Here is an 18,414-nt window from a genome sequence, read left to right as displayed (position 1 = left end):
CTGAACTTTGAATGAACTAAACCTAGTTTGTTTTTATTTGGGTTGATCTTCCCTTTGTGTGTGCAGTAGCATGAGCTTTATTGTGAGATGAATTAGTCTGGAGTCGTTGTTTTCTGTGTTGTCTTGTAATTTGTATTTTTGCACCTCTTTGGTTGACTGTAATGTCACGGAAACGTCCTTGCTGCCTGCTGCTTCCTCACCCTCATCATTAGATACTGAAGGAGAGTTACGAGGTAAGATACTCTCCTCCTGACGTCTTTATTCACTGATGGACGGACGCTGCTGCACTCGTAGCTGTGTTTTTGTCTCGTCTTGTAATGCAAAGTGTTTTTGTTAATGTGGAACTGTGGATATACAAAGCATGGTTGCTGTTTGACACCAGTGGGAGAAGTCATGGATGTATTATAAGAAATGGATACTGGACTCCAAAATGGCGCCCATTCTTTTAAAAACAAAGTTGCTCACATGGCATATATGCCACAAAAAGTTTTCTCTCTCCCAAGCTTTGCTTCTTTGTCCATTAAACTTCAATAAAAAGACATCACGCACATGAGAAAAGCTTTTCTAAGCTCTGGGAAAAGTTAAAAACATTAAACCTTCAATGTTTTAAAAAATTCATAGTACAAAGATTAATGACTTTTACAAAAACGTTTTACAGATGTCTGTTTTGTAACGGTGGTCAATGGGGGAAAATGCTTTCGGGGCTGCTGTAGTTTTGTTGCTGCAGTACCGCAGTCGGCCACTGAGGCAAACTGGCAGCGAGGCTGCTTCATTGTGCTCCAACTCTCTTAATACATCCATGGAAGAAGTAATAGAATCATTTTACTAAGTAGAAATATGATATTTTGTTGTAGTGCTCATCACATTGAAAAAGTACATTTGAAGAGTTTTCATTGGCAACTATTTTCTATAAAATATAAAAAATATGATATTTATATATTAAAATATATAAAAAAAATACTAAAACTGGCAACACTTCGGTCCATGGATTATCTTGAGTAACCAGGACACTGTTCGAGTAAATTCTCTAGATAATCTCTAAAGGTCATTGTGATTTGAGCAAAGTAGTTTTGTATATGTTCATATTGAACATTTTCAAATGATACCCAGACTTATTCTTGATCAGATAGTTCCTGACCTACTGATTTAGTGTAATGTTTCAGACATTTAACATCTGAGAACTTCAGCTTGTTTGTTTAATTTTTTAAAAAGGATTTTGTAGAAAAACACGTTTATATCAGAAAGTATTGGAAAAAGTGAAACTCAGGTATCATATTGAACATTTTCAAATGATACCCAGCCCTACTGACGTGTAATGTTTTACGAGTAATATTTTGTCTTGTGTGGAATATAAACTCTGAATCTACAAATTAACCAGTAACACAAGCTGTCAAATAAATGTATACAAGTACAGTTAGTGGAGGAGAAGTAGAAAGTTTCCAAAATTTAAACTGTACTCAAATACAGTAGCAAAACCTCTAAACTGTACTGAAGTATGTAGTTATTTCCCACCTCTTTTCTTTTGAGGGTTTTAAGCTTTACTTTGTGTGTGTGTGTGTGTGTGTGTGTGTGTTCAGGAGGTTCAGGCGTGCATGGTGGACATGGGGATGACGACTGACAGCTCCAACCATCCTGACAACAAGACTAAAAACAGATACAGCAACATCCTGGCCTGTGAGTACACTTGATTAGGTTAGATAATTCTGACTACATTTGGGTTAAGGTTTTGCTGAGACTGCAAAGTCTGCTGGTGTTTGTACATTGTTGGAAATTCTTTATTAATAACCCCCTGAGATTCATTAAAGAATTCTTTAGATAAGTTGTTGCAATACCTTGTTGGTTTAATTAAAAGGAAATAAAAAAGAAAATCATTCACCACTGGAGAAAAGTATCATTTACCTGAGAAAGATGGGGTGGGGGAAAAAAATGAAAAATAAATAAATAAATAATATATATATATATATATATATATATATATATATATATATATATATATATATATACTCAAGATAACAAAATGGTTTTTAATCATTGGAAATGTAATAGTTGGGTCCGTGTATTATCAGATAATCTCCATTTGTAATTAAAACGTAATTCTGTGTTCATGCAATACAATTCATTCAATGTATGAAAAATACATGTTCCAGTGTCATAGTATGTCATTATGAAAGTTGTTGTAAATATACATCAGAGTATGTAATATAAAAATAATAAATTATTTTGAAATCAGTGTAATCCTCTGTTATAGAGTTCTCTATTTTTAACTTAAACTACTATAATATTGTTAATAAAGTTTTAAAAAACTTGCTCATGTCGTCAAGCAAAATGTTCACACATGCGTGGTACAAACTGAGCGCATGTGCAGAACAGATCGGGCAGTCACTATTACATAATATGAACTGTTAAATTTCCAGTGATTAAAACCATTTTGTTATCGTGATTTAGTTTTAGTAGTTTTAGTTTTTGAACAGGCACATTTGCGGTAACCTTCTTTGACTGACAGGACCTGTTTTGCACATGTGCAGAGCGGATCGGGCAGCCGGTACGGATCGGGCGCTGACACCCTCTTCTCTTTTCTGTTTGTACATCCTGCTGCTTGCTGGCATTCAGTGCACTTTATTGACAATTCTAACTTTTTCTGGCGCCGCTGACAACTTTTTAAGGCAAATGGACTCTGCCTTAACAAGTCAGTAGTAAAACTGTTCATCTCTAACGTATTGTACTTCCTGCGTCACCCATCTGTTCCCGCTGCCAAGGACAAGAGACAAAAGGAATCAAAACAAGAAGAAGACATAACACAGCGCGACAGAAACCTTGAAAGAGAGCCACCTCAGCCCCCGCCTGAGGAGAGCTTTAATAATGAGAGGCATCAGAGCTGAGAGGAAGAGTCTCCACCCCCCTCACTAACAAACGCCTGAGAGGATTCACCGTCTTCACCCCTCCAAACCCCATCCAGGTCACCCTCCTCTCCAGTCACCCTTTCTCCTTCCTCTCCCCTCTTGGAGTTCACTGACCAAACTTGCTGGCACCAAACTTACCCCTCGCCCCTTCCCTCGCCCTACACCCATTTTCTCTCCCCATTTGTCACAGTTACCCCCCCACGACGGCGTCAGAATCATCCTCTGTCTCCCCAGACGGATCAAAGTACAGCACGTCCAGTTATTTGTGTACAAAACACAGCAGGCTCTAACTGATATCTGCCGGGTCCAGGCTGCAAGGCTAATGGCACTCATGACTCTTCCCAGGACAAGCCGGGGCCCTGTGTGCCGGCAGCTTACTGAATTCCTGTCTTGATAGGTAATAGAAAAAGAATAGAGAATCTGCTAAAAAAACAAAAACAAAAAAAAAAAAACAGGAAGCACTCAACCGATTCTGCAAATTTAGCATCCATTTCTTGTCAGCCACAGTCTGTCGCAAAAACAAATGTGCAGATAATGCTTTTAACACACTGAATTTAGCGTTATTAAACGTCAGGTCTTTGGCAGGAAAACACCCATGTTGACAACCTCCAGTCTTCTTGATAACCATGGACTGACCCAGCATGTGACGGAGCCCACACACAACAAGCGGCACACAATGGACTTAATCATCTCCAAGGGTCCGAACATTTCCAAGGTCGCGGCGACTGACGTTGCTCTCTCTGAACATTCATGTGTTTTCTTTGAGAGTGCTATCTCCGTGCACACAAGTTCAAACGGAGGTAATCACAAACCGGTATATCAGTGAAAACACCAGGGAAGTATTTATTCAGGCTTTCTCTTCCACACCCGCCCTCTCTCAGGTCTCAGTCAATGAGCTTGTAGATAACTTCCATTCTAAAATTACAAATGTTACTGATGCCATTGCACCCACCAAGGTGAAGGCTGTCTCTGGTAAGAAAAGAAAACAAAGATGTGTCTTAAAGCTGAACGCAGGTGGCAGGAACAAATCTCCAGATTCATTATGCCATAAAGAGAGAGAAAAACTGAGAAATGCAAGGCGGTCCTTCTTCTCTGACATCATCGCCAAAAACATTAATAATGCATGTGCCTTGTTTGCTACTGTCGACAGGCTAACCTGCAGTGAATTTGCTTCCTACTTTACTGACAAAATTCAAAAATTAGACAGGCATTATACAACATCTGAAATCCTCTTCCTGTTGCCTTGATATTTTGTTTCTAACTGCATGGCCCAGATCTTCTACAACACGTCTCTTCTCTCAGGTTTCTTCCCACAGGCCCTGAAAACAGCAGTCATCAAGCCACTCTTGAAAAAATAACAATCTAGGCATGTAACCAATGAACAATCTTCCATATCCGTATCATATCAAACCTATGTTTTTAAGTAAAATCATTGAAAAAGCAGTTTTTCAACAGCTGAACAACATCTTGGCATTAAACAGCTGTTTTGATGTCTTCCAGTCAGGATTTCGACCACACCACAGCACTGAGACTGCTCTTGTTAAATCACATCCGCTTTAAAGGTCCAGTGTGTAACATTTAAGATGAGCCTTTGGCAGAAATGGAATGTAATATTTATAAGTATGTTTTAATCAGTCTATAATCACTGGAAAATAAGAATCGTTGCGTTTTTCGCGAGTTCCGCGGCCGCCGTAGTTTCTCCTGCACGCTTGGAAGGGGAGGGTGAGGCGAGCGGTGTTCAAATGGTTGTAAACTGCAATTTCACCGCTAGATGCCAGTAAATCCTCCACACTGCTCCTTTAAACACAGACAGTGGCAGAATTTCAGTCCTGGTATTATTGGACTTTTCTGTTTGCCCCTGCCTTTTATTAAATCAAATTTGATTAATTTCTTACACTGCACTGTAACTTTTACTGTTTTATCTTGATTTTATTTTCTATTGAACTCTTTTTAACTGTATTTAAATGTCATCTTATTGAGTATTTGTAACATTTCAACTGTTTCGCTGTTGTCTGTAGATGTTTAAGAGATAATAAGTATATGTGACAACTCATGAACACACCCTAACCAGACCTTTATTTGTGAAACAGTTGAATCTCAACTAATAAGCTGTTGAAATGTTACAAATACTCTATCTGTAGGGGGACTATCCAAGTAAAGTGTAAGTGTAACCAGTTGATCTACTAACAAGTATTGTGTGTGAATCACAGCCTGATATCTTCCTCCTCTGAGCCACAGAGCTCCATTGTTGTCCAAAAAATCAGTGAGCCGCACTGTTGAACTGAGTGACATGTTCCTTCATCACCATGAACACACACACTGTACTTTATTCTGACTCAGTCCCACACACACCGTCCTGCTGCCCCAAACACTCACTACAGCACCACATGTGGATTCATCCGCGCTGAAAATAGTCCCCAACAAATGTACTATTTCCTCCTGTTTGAGTAACGTTTGCTGAAAACTACAGTGACTGGCTATTTTAGGAAATTACTGAGCCTTTTTTTTTTTTAAATGAAACAATATATTTGTAAGATTTAAGTCTTCAGTAGGAACCAATGGGCTTGGAGCTGAGAGCCACTGACAGGAAGTCAGAAAGTATTAAGAGACGGACTAATACAATGTTGGTTTTGGTCTTTTCGTGGGATTTGTTGACAATAAGAAAAAAATAAAAATAACCCCCGACATTTACTTATTTTAAAAAGAAAATAAAGTGTTTTCCATATTGATCTGATCACGTGTTGCTCTGTTTCTTGTCAGATGACCACAGCCGGGTGCGACTCTCGCCGCAGGCTGACAAAGACGGGAAGACAAGGGATTACATCAACGCAAACTATGTGGACGTAAGGAAGATCAGTTTCATTTCTAAACTCCATACACACTGAGGCCTTCATCTTCACCTCAAGCCTCGTTGCTGCCAAACACATTTTAACTTATTAGAATAAGTTGAGCTGAGAATAAAACTTATTTTAGTTTTATTTTCAGAGCTTATTCACTTTTTCCCCTCTGTCTTCCTAAACCAAAGTCGGTACACCCCTTTCATAATTCTATATGTATTCATGAGACATGCTGTTGTTAGCAGGGACCGGCATGGCTCTCCATTATGCTTCTCACCGAACCATTACAATCTCATTTCCAGTATGTTGTTGTTTTGTGAAATGCAGAGGTGTCAAAATAAACCCCCCGTGGCCGCCACGGCCTCTCTGGAGAGCCGACGGACAGGTTACGATGTTGGTGAAAGCACATTGAGGATCTCTCCAGTTCGCGCTTTTGTCTGCGTCTCACAGTATCAAGGCAACTTCACGCTGTCAGTCAAGTGAAGGTTATTAAACTATTAGAGTGAGTGATTGAATGCTGCCTTCTGCCGAGAGCATGTGACACTTTATTTCCTGCGCTGGCCTTAAAGCTGTGTGCGCTGTGGAGTTTTCTTTTAAACAAGCAAAAGTTGTTTACGTTCAGTGTTGCCGACCAAAATGAATCCTTGAGCTCTAACACATTTGTTGAAAGTATTTTCTTCTTCATTAAACAACACAAAACGGATATTTTTTTGGTTTTTACTGAATGACAGATGCGAGTCATACAATGTACAATTGTAGCAATACAAATGTTCTGCATTCTGCCCCATATAAAGGTTGCAATGGCTTGATTTATAGAACGCAAAAAGGATTTGGGTATGAAGAGGGGAAGACATTGACAGAAATAAAGACATTTAGGCAAGGTGTTAATTTTCACACACTATACATAGAGGTATTGTAAATTATTCCATCTACAAAGCCGATTTTTAAAGTATTTTAAATCCAGCATTGTTTACATCCATGTTAACTAGCAAGCAGTCTTCTTCTTCTCTGCCTTTGCTGGCGCATTGCTGCATATCATGGTGTGTTTCCACCACCTGTAGATCAGTGGAATGGTGTGACACCATTGATAGGACTGTTTATCACCTCACCTGTGCGTGTGTGCAGGATATTAACAAAAAAAAAAACTCTACTGAAGGTCTAAATCTCCACAGGGAACCTTTAACTAATCCAACTAATTAGATTCCAGCCCACTCTTAACTTCTGAGTTAAAACTTTATTATCCTTGATTTGGCAATTTATTCTGAAATGTGAGAGCTTTTGCGCCAGAGTCTCTCGTTGTTTTCTGGCCCGTAACCTTGTTATTTGCTCACAAAATTGTCATGAATGAGAGTTGGCGCACAGTGAATTTGACCGTGATACACTTGAGTATTTCATTTTCAAGAGCACGGAGCTTGAAGTGAACTCTGTGGAAAGTATTGTATGTTTCTAACACTGCTCAAACAACAGATTTTTTAATGCAAATTTAGGCAGCTAAATAAATAGTAATAGTAGTAGTAATAGTAAAATAGGTCAAATCCATGCCTATATATTTGCGATACTGTGTGTGTGTGTGTATAATTACGATTAATTTGAGGGATCCTGTTGTGAAAGGCGTCTGAAGTTGAGTCTGTTATAGCTACAGTATTGAGCTGTTACTGATTGCCATGAAATTTGGGCCAGACATTCATGTTCCCCTCAGGATGAACTGCAGTAACTCTGCTGATCCTCTGACTTTTTATCTAGCGCCATCAGCAGGTCAAAATATCAATGTGTCCAATACATTGGTTTATGACCAAATAGCTGCTAAACCAATGACATTACCATCATCCTCAGCTGTACTTTGTGTTTAGTGCTAACATGCTAAACTAAGATGGTGATTATGGTACACATTATACATGTAACCTTAGCTTTTAGCTCAAAGCACCGCTGTGCCTAAGTGAAGCCTCACTGAGCGGCCGCTGCAGCTTGAACCATCGTAACTTCTGAAAAGTTTATGAGAGCGGCGGCGACCGCTTGCTGTCTGAAAGCATCTTTAGTCTTGTTTTAATCTGTCTTGTGAATCCCACAACTTTATGGGAGTGCAGTACTAAAACGCAGGAGTGCCACTTTAATGTCAGACCGCTGCTACGGAAATAAGTTTTTTTTTTTTTTTTTTTGTATTTTGTGTTCTTCTTGAGATGTAAGCAGGACTTTTAGGAGTTTTTCTGATCTGATGCAGCCGCTGTGTGCTTCCTCAGGGTTTTAAGAAGTCGCGGTCGTACATCGCCGCTCAGGGGCCTTTGAGGTCGAGCACTGAGGACTTCTGGAGGATGGTTTGGGAGCAAAACGTCTGCGTCATCGTGATGATCACCAACCTGATGGAGAAAGGAAGAGTGAGTGACCAGATCTCGATTGAACTTGCATTTAGCTTTGTGAAGATTAAATATTCCTGTTGTACTTTACAAATAATCTGAGACTGCACTGAGACACTCTGGAGTCAGTTTAACTATGCTGATAATTGTTCACATATATATTCTAATAATGTTAAATAAAGGTAGAGAAGTTGGAATATTTCCCCCTCATACTCCCAATCCAGGTCATTACTATAATTTAATACATTTCCAGATTTAATCATCTTTTAGTCCTTTTATACAATATTCTAAACCTTCAAACATTTCAGAGTGTAAAAACATATTGAATCCAATAAATCCAAATGCCATTTTTCATTTTATTTAATATACAGAATGTTAATAAACTGGGTGAGAAAGTTCAAAGTGAAATAAATTTTGCACTGGCATTTTAATGCTGGCAGACAGTTTGCTTTCCCAGACCTGAAAATAAAAACAGAGACTATGTTTTTACATTTTAATTGTATTTTTTATTCACATGGAATAAAGACAAAAATCTAATTTGCATTTTCATCATAATTCATAATCTTTGATGTGTTAACTGTGTCCTCAGAGGAAGTGTGATCAGTACTGGCCGGCGGAGGTGCAGGAGGAGTACGGCAGCTACCTGGTGACGGTGAAGAGCAGCAGAGAGCTCGCCTACTACACCCAGAGGACCTTCACTGTCAGGACCACCCACACCAAAAAGGTCAAGTAGCCACTCGGATCACAGAGTGACTGTAGTAGCCGACTTCAAGTGCTCGCAGAAATATTGTCATTTATGAACTGAGTGAACATTAAGGACCAACCAAACTAGAAAATAAACAAAGATTTTGTTGAAACATCCACACATCTTTTACAGGCACAAGATATAACCACTAATGTAGATTAGTTCAACATGAACATGATTTGTTGGAGATATGGTTGCGTTAACCAACACTCAGTGGTGCGCTCAGCCTCTCTGTCATCCAGATATTTTGAATTGTGGTAAATGTCTTGGAATTTTCAAAACTAATCTTGTACAGACCTGAAAACTCGCAAAAGAAATTTACAAAATGACCATAGCCAGAGTAAACTTTATTTATATAGCATCTCACTCATGAACTGTATAGCGGCTTGAGTGTGCCACATCTGCCACATTGCAGTGTTTAATTGAAAAAGCAATTTTCAACTGATTAATTAAAATTGCATTTTAATGATGCAATAATAATTTTAAAGTTGCCGATTAATAATTCTGTTCCTGTGTTTTTAAATAATCAATTAATTTAATTTTGAAATTAAATCCAAAAATGTATTTAAAAAATGCTTTTAAATATGATTTATTTTTTATTTTTTATTCCACTTATTAATGTGTCAGCCCATTATATTCTATCTCACAGTTCAGGTCAGTAGCACAAGTAGAGAAGCGTCATAAAGCCTGACATGAACGGACTTTATTGCTTATAACTTTTCATTTGTAAGAGGAAGAATGTGTTATCTCTTCTTTCAAAAATTGGATAATCTGGCTTTAAAATAGGCACACTATCAATAATACATATAGACTATAAAAAAAGGGGGGTGAAAAACAGACACAAATTAACAAAACTCAGATTAATTCTAAAAGAGTGAAGAGTGAAATCTCTTCTTATACATCCATGATGCATACTGTATCTACTTGGAAGTCAATCACACAGCCCTGTGGACCAGCACCAACACGACTGAAGACATTGAGTCCCTGCTGGAAGTTTTCTTTTAATCACTTCCTGTTTGGTCTTGTCCACCTGCAGGGCTCTCAGAAGGGGCGAAGCAATGAGCGGACGGTGATGCAGTACCATTACACCCAGTGGCCCGACATGGGCGTCCCAGAGTTCGCTCTGCCGCTGCTCAGCTTCATCCGCAAGTCGTCCAGAGCCAGGACGGACGCCATGGGGCCCACTGTGGTGCACTGCAGGTAAGATCTGATAAGCCCAGATGAGATGATGCTTTGTTTTCATTTTCACCCTCACTTCAGTAAATCTCGTTTTGCTTTTTCTTTCTCGTTGCTGTGCAGTGCTGGCGTGGGCCGGACGGGCACGTACATCGTCCTGGACAGCATGCTGAAGCAGATGAGAGACGAAGACACGGTCAACATCACAGGCTTCCTCAAACACATCCGCACACAGAGAAACTACCTGGTTCAGACAGAGGTCAGAGGTCACCTTTCTGTCTGTCCACACATACCCATACAGTTCTTCAGTCGTCAGATGTTACAATTGAACAGGCTGTAGTTTGACCCCGGTAACCATTTTTAGGTCCAAAAACCTGCTAAACTAATGACGTAGTCGAGTCCCTGACAAAAAACTAACTTTTTAAGACGACAAGGAGTGAATGTTTGATACTTGAAATATAGATTGTCCTTAGAGAACTATTTCCTTGGAGTAGTCCTGTGCCATTTGCCCCCATATCATTTCTAATTCAGTCTTCATCTGACATGTAACTTCTCAGTCAGTGCAGGTATAATAATGATGAAGGTTGGTAGAATATCTTATTACTGAACAGAAGGTGCCTGCATTACTCATAGGGGACAGCCTGCGACCGAGCAGTCTAACCTCAGCACTGTCTGTCTCTTCGCTGCAGGAACAGTATGTTTTTATCCATGATGCCTTGGTGGAAGCCATCTTGTCCGGAGAGACAGAGGTGGTGGCGGCTCACCTGCACAAGTACGTGGACGAGCTGCTGATCCCGGGGCCCGCTGGGAGGACACGCCTGGACAAACAGTTCAAGGTGAGCTGCTCATCAAGCAGTTCACTCTGTGTTCACTGAACTGCTGCTAAAATCTCATTTAGAAAAAGTCTCAAGTCTGTGTTTCAGTGGAAGGCGGCCTTGTCAGTATTCTTGTAGAAAGAACTGGGAAGATCTAAAAGGATCTGGAACATAATTTGAAAGAAAATATTTTATATTTTAACGCTTTATCCTGACCATAAAAGGGTTGTAAAATTAATTATTTTGTTATCGACATATGTAATTGTTAACACACCCCAATAAAGAATGAACATGCAAAACCTAATTTAAAAATGTCAAGGATTATTACAGGTCACTGTGCATAGATGCTGTGTAAAAAACATCTTCACAGAATGATTCAAGGTTGATTCTTCAGTCACTAACAGATGTTTGGTGTTTTCCACAGCTGGTTTGTCACTCCCGAGTGAAGCAGTGTGACTACTCTGCAGCTCTGCAGGACTGCAACCGCAGCAAGAATAGAAACTGCTCAGTGATACCTGGTGAGTCCGACACGTTCGTGAGCTCAGGCGCTGCAGCGTTTATTGGGAAAAAGAAGACATCAGTTAGCCTGATGTTAATGTTTAATTTGCCGAGGTTGGATGAGGCTAAGAAAGGACAATGCTGCATGAAACATCTTTTGAGAAATTAACTATCGTCTGTCTTTGCAGTTGAGAGGTCGCGAGTGCGCCTGTCTACGACGGCGGGGGAAGCGTCAGACTACATTAATGCATCATACGTCACAGTAAGAAGAACTCATTCAGTTCAGGTTGAAATCTTTTCCAGGTTCAGATGAGGAGATGGATATCAGCCTAATCACAGAGATAGGTCCTCGTCTGACGCTGAGGAAGATGACCAACAAAAGGGTTTCCTGAAAAGTCGTACTGTTCCTTTAAACACACCATAAGCGAATTGCTATCTCCACACCTGTGTAGCTGTAATATGTGTTTCTTATTGATGTCAAGCAATATCACTAATCAGTTTAAGACGTTTTATAGCGAACAGTAGACCGGAGTGAAATGTATCATCATATCACTGACGCCATGGTTCTGTTCCTGCAGGGTTACAGGCAGAGCAGTGAGTTCATCATTACCCAGAATCCTTTGCCCGGCACCATAAAGGACTTCTGGAGGATGATATGGGACCACAACGCCCAGGTCATTGTGTCGCTGCTGGGGATGCTGTCAGGCGGGGTGAGGAACTGTTTAATTTCAAATAACGTTATTGACAGAATTTGGTTTGATTCATTCTTTTTGGGCTGTGTAATAATGATTTGCTCCTGTATATTCAAATTTGTCATCTGTGTTTGTGCAAAGTCTGTACACACTAAACTTAATAGTTAAACATTTTGGGAAATGCACTTATTAGTCTTTCAGAGAGTAAATTGTTCAGATGGATATCAATCTCATGTCTTTGTGTTAAATACAGAGCTGGAGTCAGGGAGTGGTTGGCTCTGTGCAAAGTTAAAGACACCTTTTAAAGATCACTAACATGTTGTATTTTGTTTGTTTAATTCATACACAAACAGAAATGTAAAAACCACACTTTGTGCGTGTTGGAATATGTTAAAAAATATGGATACACAAAAGAAGACAGAGCAAGGCTAGCTGTTTTTCCCTGCTTTCAGTATTTATGCTAAGTTAGGCTAACCCTGTCCTGACTCCAGCTCTGTGCTGCGTTCACGACAGCCCTGAAAAGAACTACAGGAAATGTCACCAAACAGGTGGTAAAACGGCAGCAAAAGCCACCATTGCTGGCAGTTACATCTAAATAAAATCCACTTAAACAATCGATTCAGCTAATTTAGGCTATTTGAATAGTGTGACCACAAGGCTACCAATGGGGCTAACCATCTTGAAACAATGCGTGAACTCTCCCAAGTCGGAATTACGGAAGACTTTCCCGTTCTTACTGTTCTGCCGACATGGCACGAACGCAGCACCAACACACAGACATAAGACTGATGTCCATCTGAACATCTCTCTCTCAGAAATAAAGTTTAAAAAAAAAGTATATACCAAAATGTTAAACTATTGCTTTAAAATTCACAAAAATGGATCTGTGTGTAATGTAACAGTCTGCTGACTTCCTGTATTGTTAGACGGAGGAGGAGGAGGAGCTGAGCGTCATTTGGCCCCGTAAAGGGCAGCCAATCAGCTATGAGATGTTCACTGTTACTCTGAGGAGTGAGAATCACATCTGCCTGGCCAACGAGGACATGCTGGTGGTCCAGGACTACGTACTGGAAGCTACACAGGTTAGTGCAACCTGGAACATGACAGCTTCACTTAGATCACACAATCATTAAAAACAGGTGATGGTACTAAAGTATATTATAAAAAAATATATTTCTGGTTTTCTTTTAGTGGTATCTATTTATGTAGCTAGTTTAGTTTTTAAATTTTTCCCGCTTTCTGCATCTACCCCAATACTGTATTAGGTGAATGTGATTAATTTGTGCGCATTGAAAAGAGTCATTTATAACATTTAACAACATCCAGAAACAGTGTCTCTGTATAATACACAGAACACAATGAGAAAGAGGTGGTGCCATTAAATGTCCTTTTTTTAATGCTGTAAGCAGCACAAACTATCTCCACTGCTGATAAAGCTGTTATGCCACATGCAAGGCTTCCTGCCATGTTCAGTAGAGCAGCAGAGTTTCTTCATCGACAGAGCTGCCAACGTTTATTAGATAAAACTTCAAGCTGAAATCTGTCCATAAATACCAAAAAGTACGAGCTTTGTGAACGGGTGGCAATACTCCTCATAATGTTGCTACCCATTTAGTCCAAGTCATGCAGGAGTTACCAAAATTACCGGTTTCCAACTCCAACCGTGTTCACATCAACATCCAAGTCATAATTACGACTGGAAAACAAATTCGCTAAATAAAAAGGAAAGGCAAACAAACATGAATGCATCACGTCAATCAAAGTCCATAGTTGAAGGCAAATTTATCTATATCGTCTATTTTAACCCTCACACGACCAACCGTCTTGAGTTGTCCTATGGCGTAAACGATATGAATATAAATGATATGAGATTTATATTAAGTATACACAGTATGAACCAATGTATGACTTTTCGCAGTAAAAAAAATACTAAAGAGGCATCCCTTTGTTTTAAAGGGTCATAGGACAAAAAGTTAAATACTCACTCTTTTGAATTGTTGTGACAGACGTCTGCTGCATTTCCTCGACAGGACGACTACGTTCTTGAGGTAAAACACTACCGCGCCCCTCGTTGGCCAAACCCAGACAGTCCCATCAGCAACACCTTCGAGCTCCTTAGCCTGGTGAAAGAGGAGAGCGCCGCCAAGGACGGCCCCACTGTGGTCTACGATGAGTAAGCTCTTCACTGACTGGTCAACATTTAAAGGTCCAGTATGTAGGATTTAGTGGCATCTAGCGGTGAAATTGCAGTTTGCAACCATTTGAATACTGCTCGCATCACCCTCCCCTTCCAAGCGTAAAAACGAACACAGTTCTATCTAGAGCCAGTGTTTGGTTTGTCCGTTCTGAGCTACTGTAGAAACATGCCGACCTCCGTGGAAGGGGACCTGCTCATTCTAAGGTAACGAAAACACAACGATTCTTATTTTCAGGTGATTATACACTAATGAAAACATACTTATAAATATTATATTCCATTTCTGCTAATAGCTCCTCCTAAATGTTACACACTGGACCTTTAAGGATTTTTCTGGTTTGATATTTTACAGTGAAAATCAGGACAGGTCTGACCTTTTTTTCTCCCAGTGTGGGTGGAGTCACGGCAGGAACGTTCTGCGCTCTATCTTCTCTGACTTGCCAGCTGGAGGCCGAAGGTTCAGTCGATGTCTTCCAAGTGGCCAAGCTGACAAACCTCATGAGACCAGGAATCTTCAGCGACATCGTAAGGCTGTTGTCTCTGTCTCACAATACGCTGATGATAATGTACTGTCTGTTACACAGCTTGTGTGGTTTACACCTGAGAGCATTTATGCTTAAAGGATAATTCCAGTTTATTACAACTTGGGTGTTATTTTCATAGTTTTGTCCATTAATTTAATGAGTAATAATAATAACATTGTGTTCACCAAGTTAATAGGTGAGATCTGGGAACACGAACAAACTCATTTGGAAGAGAAAACAAAGGCGAAAGGTAAAATGATTATCTAAACTGTCTGTTGAAAGCATTCACCAGAGTTTATAACACCACCTCTCTAAAGTAATGTCACCATGTTCCCAGATCTCAGTTATTAACTAGAGTACAGTGTTATTTTTACTGATAGAAATAATGGACCCAAGTTGTAATTTTAAATTACACTATGAATCACAGATACAGTGATAACTGTATAAAATTCATCAATCCTGAAATATTACTATTGGTGCCTAATTATAGCACTATAATATATTTATTATAACAGTACAGTATATTGCAACTTTTGTTGGACTCAGCAGCTTAAACATGAATTACACTCAAACACCATAAAAACAAGCAGGTTGGTTGCAAAAAGTTTAGGACAGCTGACTGAGAATGACTTGGATCATTATTTAAAATGGCAAACGTTTTTGGATGCTAATGGTTAAAATCGTTTAATGTTAGTTATGGTAATGATGGTAGTACAAACTGTTGGTGTTATTTTCACTATGGTATAGCATAAAAGTAACACTTTATTTTACAGGTCTATCATTTTAGAATAATAATAATAATTTTGTACTAATTCTAGGTAAAATGGCGACGGTGTTAAGTCGGTACATTTACAATTATTAGGATTAAATGATAAAGGAATAATGTTCACTTGGGTTACAATGGGGCTTTTCTTTCCAGTTGACTTCCTAGGAAATTATTTAGAAGTTATGGACCCATAAATTAACGTGTTACCAGAGTAATACCGGGACACTGACACACCCCTAAATATAACAATCGGTTACCTGTCGTTGATTTACAGGAGCAGTACCAGTTCCTGTACAAAGCCATGCTGAGTCTCATCGGGACGCAAGAAGATGAGAAAACCCTCCAGTCCTCCGACAATAATGGTACCATCGTGGTGGGAACCGCCAGCACTGCAGAGAGCCTTGAATCCCTGGTGTAACCGCCCCCAAAAACACAAAGAACTCTGTTTAACTTTTACAAATGAGCAACAGCATTTTATCCTTCCTCTTCAACCACCAACAGAACTTCTCCCGCTACAACTACTAAATAGAAATCCTTGTCGTTCAGGACTCTGTGTTGTAGTTTGAGGCTGGCATGTACCGAACAAGTTCCTTCTTTGCTGGATCTGGACTCCCAGCAGTTTTGTAATGTGTGCCTTTTTGTATTTTTCATCATGTACTTCTAACTTTGATACAAGCTGTAGACTAACTGGCTGATGTTTTAACGCTGTAATGCCCTGAGACATTTCACTCGACTAACAAACTTTTCCTAGACCTTTGTATTTATTGGCACTGAGCCAAATGGGGGAAAAAAAGGGAAAAACTGCATCTTTTTACATCAAATGAGATATTTTGTTAGCATGTCTTTTATAGAGCTCCTGCACTGAACTCCTTTGTGTAAATACCATCGCAACGGTAGCAGCAGTGTGCTATTGAAGTTAAATATAAAATAAGGGCCTGGAATAATAAAAAATAATAATCTAATGTAAATAATATTATAGTAATCAACTCGATGGACCAAATTTCTATTTATACTTTTAGATTTTTATATTTTACCATTTTTAGTGCATTCAAATGTTATGGTTTAATTCTAATTGCTTAGTTGGAGAATATTAATGAGTATATATTCTGGATTTTGTAACAGACTAAATGTGATGCATGGGGTACTGACATGTTTGTTTTTTAGCTGGACATAAAACACTGCTGGATTATTTTATTAGCTAGGGCATTAAATAAGTGAAAGAACACCAAAGAAAGAGCCTGTTGGAGTGTTTTGTTACTGTGTGCAGAACTACAGCTATACTGCAACAAACACATTTTCACCAACAAAAAGATAGATGTTACTAAAGGCAGAGGGTCATAAAGACAGTTAGACATCATGTGGTTCGCCCAGAATCCTCAGAGCTGTCCCACTGACACATTATCGTTAAGTAGTGAACGCACTAGCAAGCTAACATGCTTGCGTGCAAGCTTACTAGCTCACAAGCTATTTCCAGCTGCTTAGTGTGAAACTCTCTAGTTAACACAAGTGTGTGGTCCATAACATCCATACATTGACTTTTGTAACAACACTAATAACAAAAAAATCCAGCCTGAGAATATAATCTTACTCAGCAGTATGTTGTGTGGCTATTTTTAATTAGCTTCATATGTCTAGAAAAGGATGGTAGTTTTTTAAAAACCTAATATTGTTGTTTAGTTAATATTTCTGTTTTTAGCTGCCTTTAACAAACACCATTTCCCATAAGCCCTAGACCTTCGCAGGCTAAACGTCATGGCTCAACAAAAAAAGGTGGGTCCCTGAGCGAGTCGGGGGTCACGGTTAGCACATGTCTGTAGTAACAGCAGAACAGAGAGGAGCTATTGCTGTAAAAGTTACATTGGGAGCAGTAGTTTTTTTCTGTGTCTATAGAGTAATCGTTGTTTAACTTAGTTAAAATCACGAAGGTTTAAATTCTTATAGCAACTGCTGTAGTGGAGCCGATTTGTCAGAATGAGAGATTGCACTGAGTTACAGAACCTGTCACCTGGCTAACCATCTCACAGAACTCAGGCGTTCGTAAAATCTGTTATAGGCATGTTGAGAATACAAACTCACCAGATGGTAGGCCATCTTCTTTTTTTCCCCACCTAAACCTTTTTACTTTTAAGATGGCGGTAAGATACCTCTGTCAGAATTCATGTTATTCTTTTACCATACACCTTACATCTTAAAAGTCTTAAATTTCTAACTTATTTTACGCTACTGAAATGACTTGTGTTATGACAGTCCTGGATAAGGGCTAATGGATGTAATGAATCCTAGTTATCCGATAGAGAGTTCACACTAATTAAGGGGCCTTAAAGCCTTGAGCTAGCAACTGCTCGCACACTAGCAGGTTGGTAGGACCATGATACTGTAGTAGGCTAGCTTACACTACAACAGTAAGTCATAGTCAGGTTATCAATAAACAGATTGCTCACTATACTTTTCACCATATTCATAGATACATATAAATAATGTATTCAACAAAGTAGTGCACTAAAGATAGATGATATAGGATCAAATTTCTTTCCAGCTTTTTGACAGAATTAAAGGTTACGTGTATAGTTTATAGTAATCGACAGTATAATATATAAATATACATATATTGATCCGCGGGCCCCACTACGGCTAAATGCGTGACATATCTGTGCACTGCACTGAGGAATGACTAAAAATTCTGAGAAAACCAAATGACATGAAATGGTCTCTGAGAACCTCTGTCAGGAAAAGGGGTCATCCTCTGGGGAGCAGGACATTTAATTTAATTTTAAAATTACTCAGGCAGCCCGTTAGATTTTTAGTAGTATTTTTTGTCCTGCAGGTGGCAGGGCATCACCAAAAATATTAGGGTTCATCCTGTGAACAATTCTCTACAAATTTCACAATAATTTAGCCAGTAGTTGATGAGAT

General features: G+C 39.2%; 1 protein-coding gene across 10 annotated transcripts in view; it reads left to right on the top strand.

Annotated features, from left to right (window-relative positions):
• Positions 1–16,731, top strand: part of ptprz1a (protein tyrosine phosphatase receptor type Z1a) — a 107,942-nt gene extending 91,211 nt beyond the window's left edge. For 5 of the 10 annotated variants that reach the window (XM_044192198.1, XM_044192204.1, XM_044192203.1 and 2 more), the window contains 15 exons: positions 213–233; positions 1,578–1,674; positions 5,661–5,743; positions 7,975–8,109; positions 8,678–8,812; positions 9,870–10,033; positions 10,133–10,268; positions 10,699–10,845; positions 11,249–11,342; positions 11,511–11,584; positions 11,901–12,032; positions 12,941–13,096; positions 14,021–14,187; positions 14,601–14,736; positions 15,776–16,731. In XM_044192198.1, the coding sequence (XP_044048133.1) occupies positions 213–233; positions 1,578–1,674; positions 5,661–5,743; positions 7,975–8,109; positions 8,678–8,812; positions 9,870–10,033; positions 10,133–10,268; positions 10,699–10,845; positions 11,249–11,342; positions 11,511–11,584; positions 11,901–12,032; positions 12,941–13,096; positions 14,021–14,187; positions 14,601–14,736; positions 15,776–15,919 (1,821 nt within the window). In that variant the 3' untranslated portion in view covers positions 15,920–16,731. The remainder of the gene's footprint in view (positions 1–212; positions 234–1,577; positions 1,675–5,660; positions 5,744–7,974; positions 8,110–8,677; positions 8,813–9,869; positions 10,034–10,132; positions 10,269–10,698; positions 10,846–11,248; positions 11,343–11,510; positions 11,585–11,900; positions 12,033–12,940; positions 13,097–14,020; positions 14,188–14,600; positions 14,737–15,775) is intronic. The other 5 variants (XM_044192201.1, XM_044192207.1, XM_044192202.1 and 2 more) reach the window with 3 other exon arrangements.
• Positions 16,732–18,414: the final 1,683 nt, after the last annotated feature.

This window comes from Siniperca chuatsi, linkage group LG4 (genome assembly GCF_020085105.1).
Source record: "Siniperca chuatsi isolate FFG_IHB_CAS linkage group LG4, ASM2008510v1, whole genome shotgun sequence".
NCBI lineage: Eukaryota > Metazoa > Chordata > Actinopteri > Centrarchiformes > Sinipercidae > Siniperca > Siniperca chuatsi.
The sequence above is the reverse complement of the archived record's forward strand: the minus strand, read 5'-3'. Positions and strand labels throughout refer to the sequence as shown.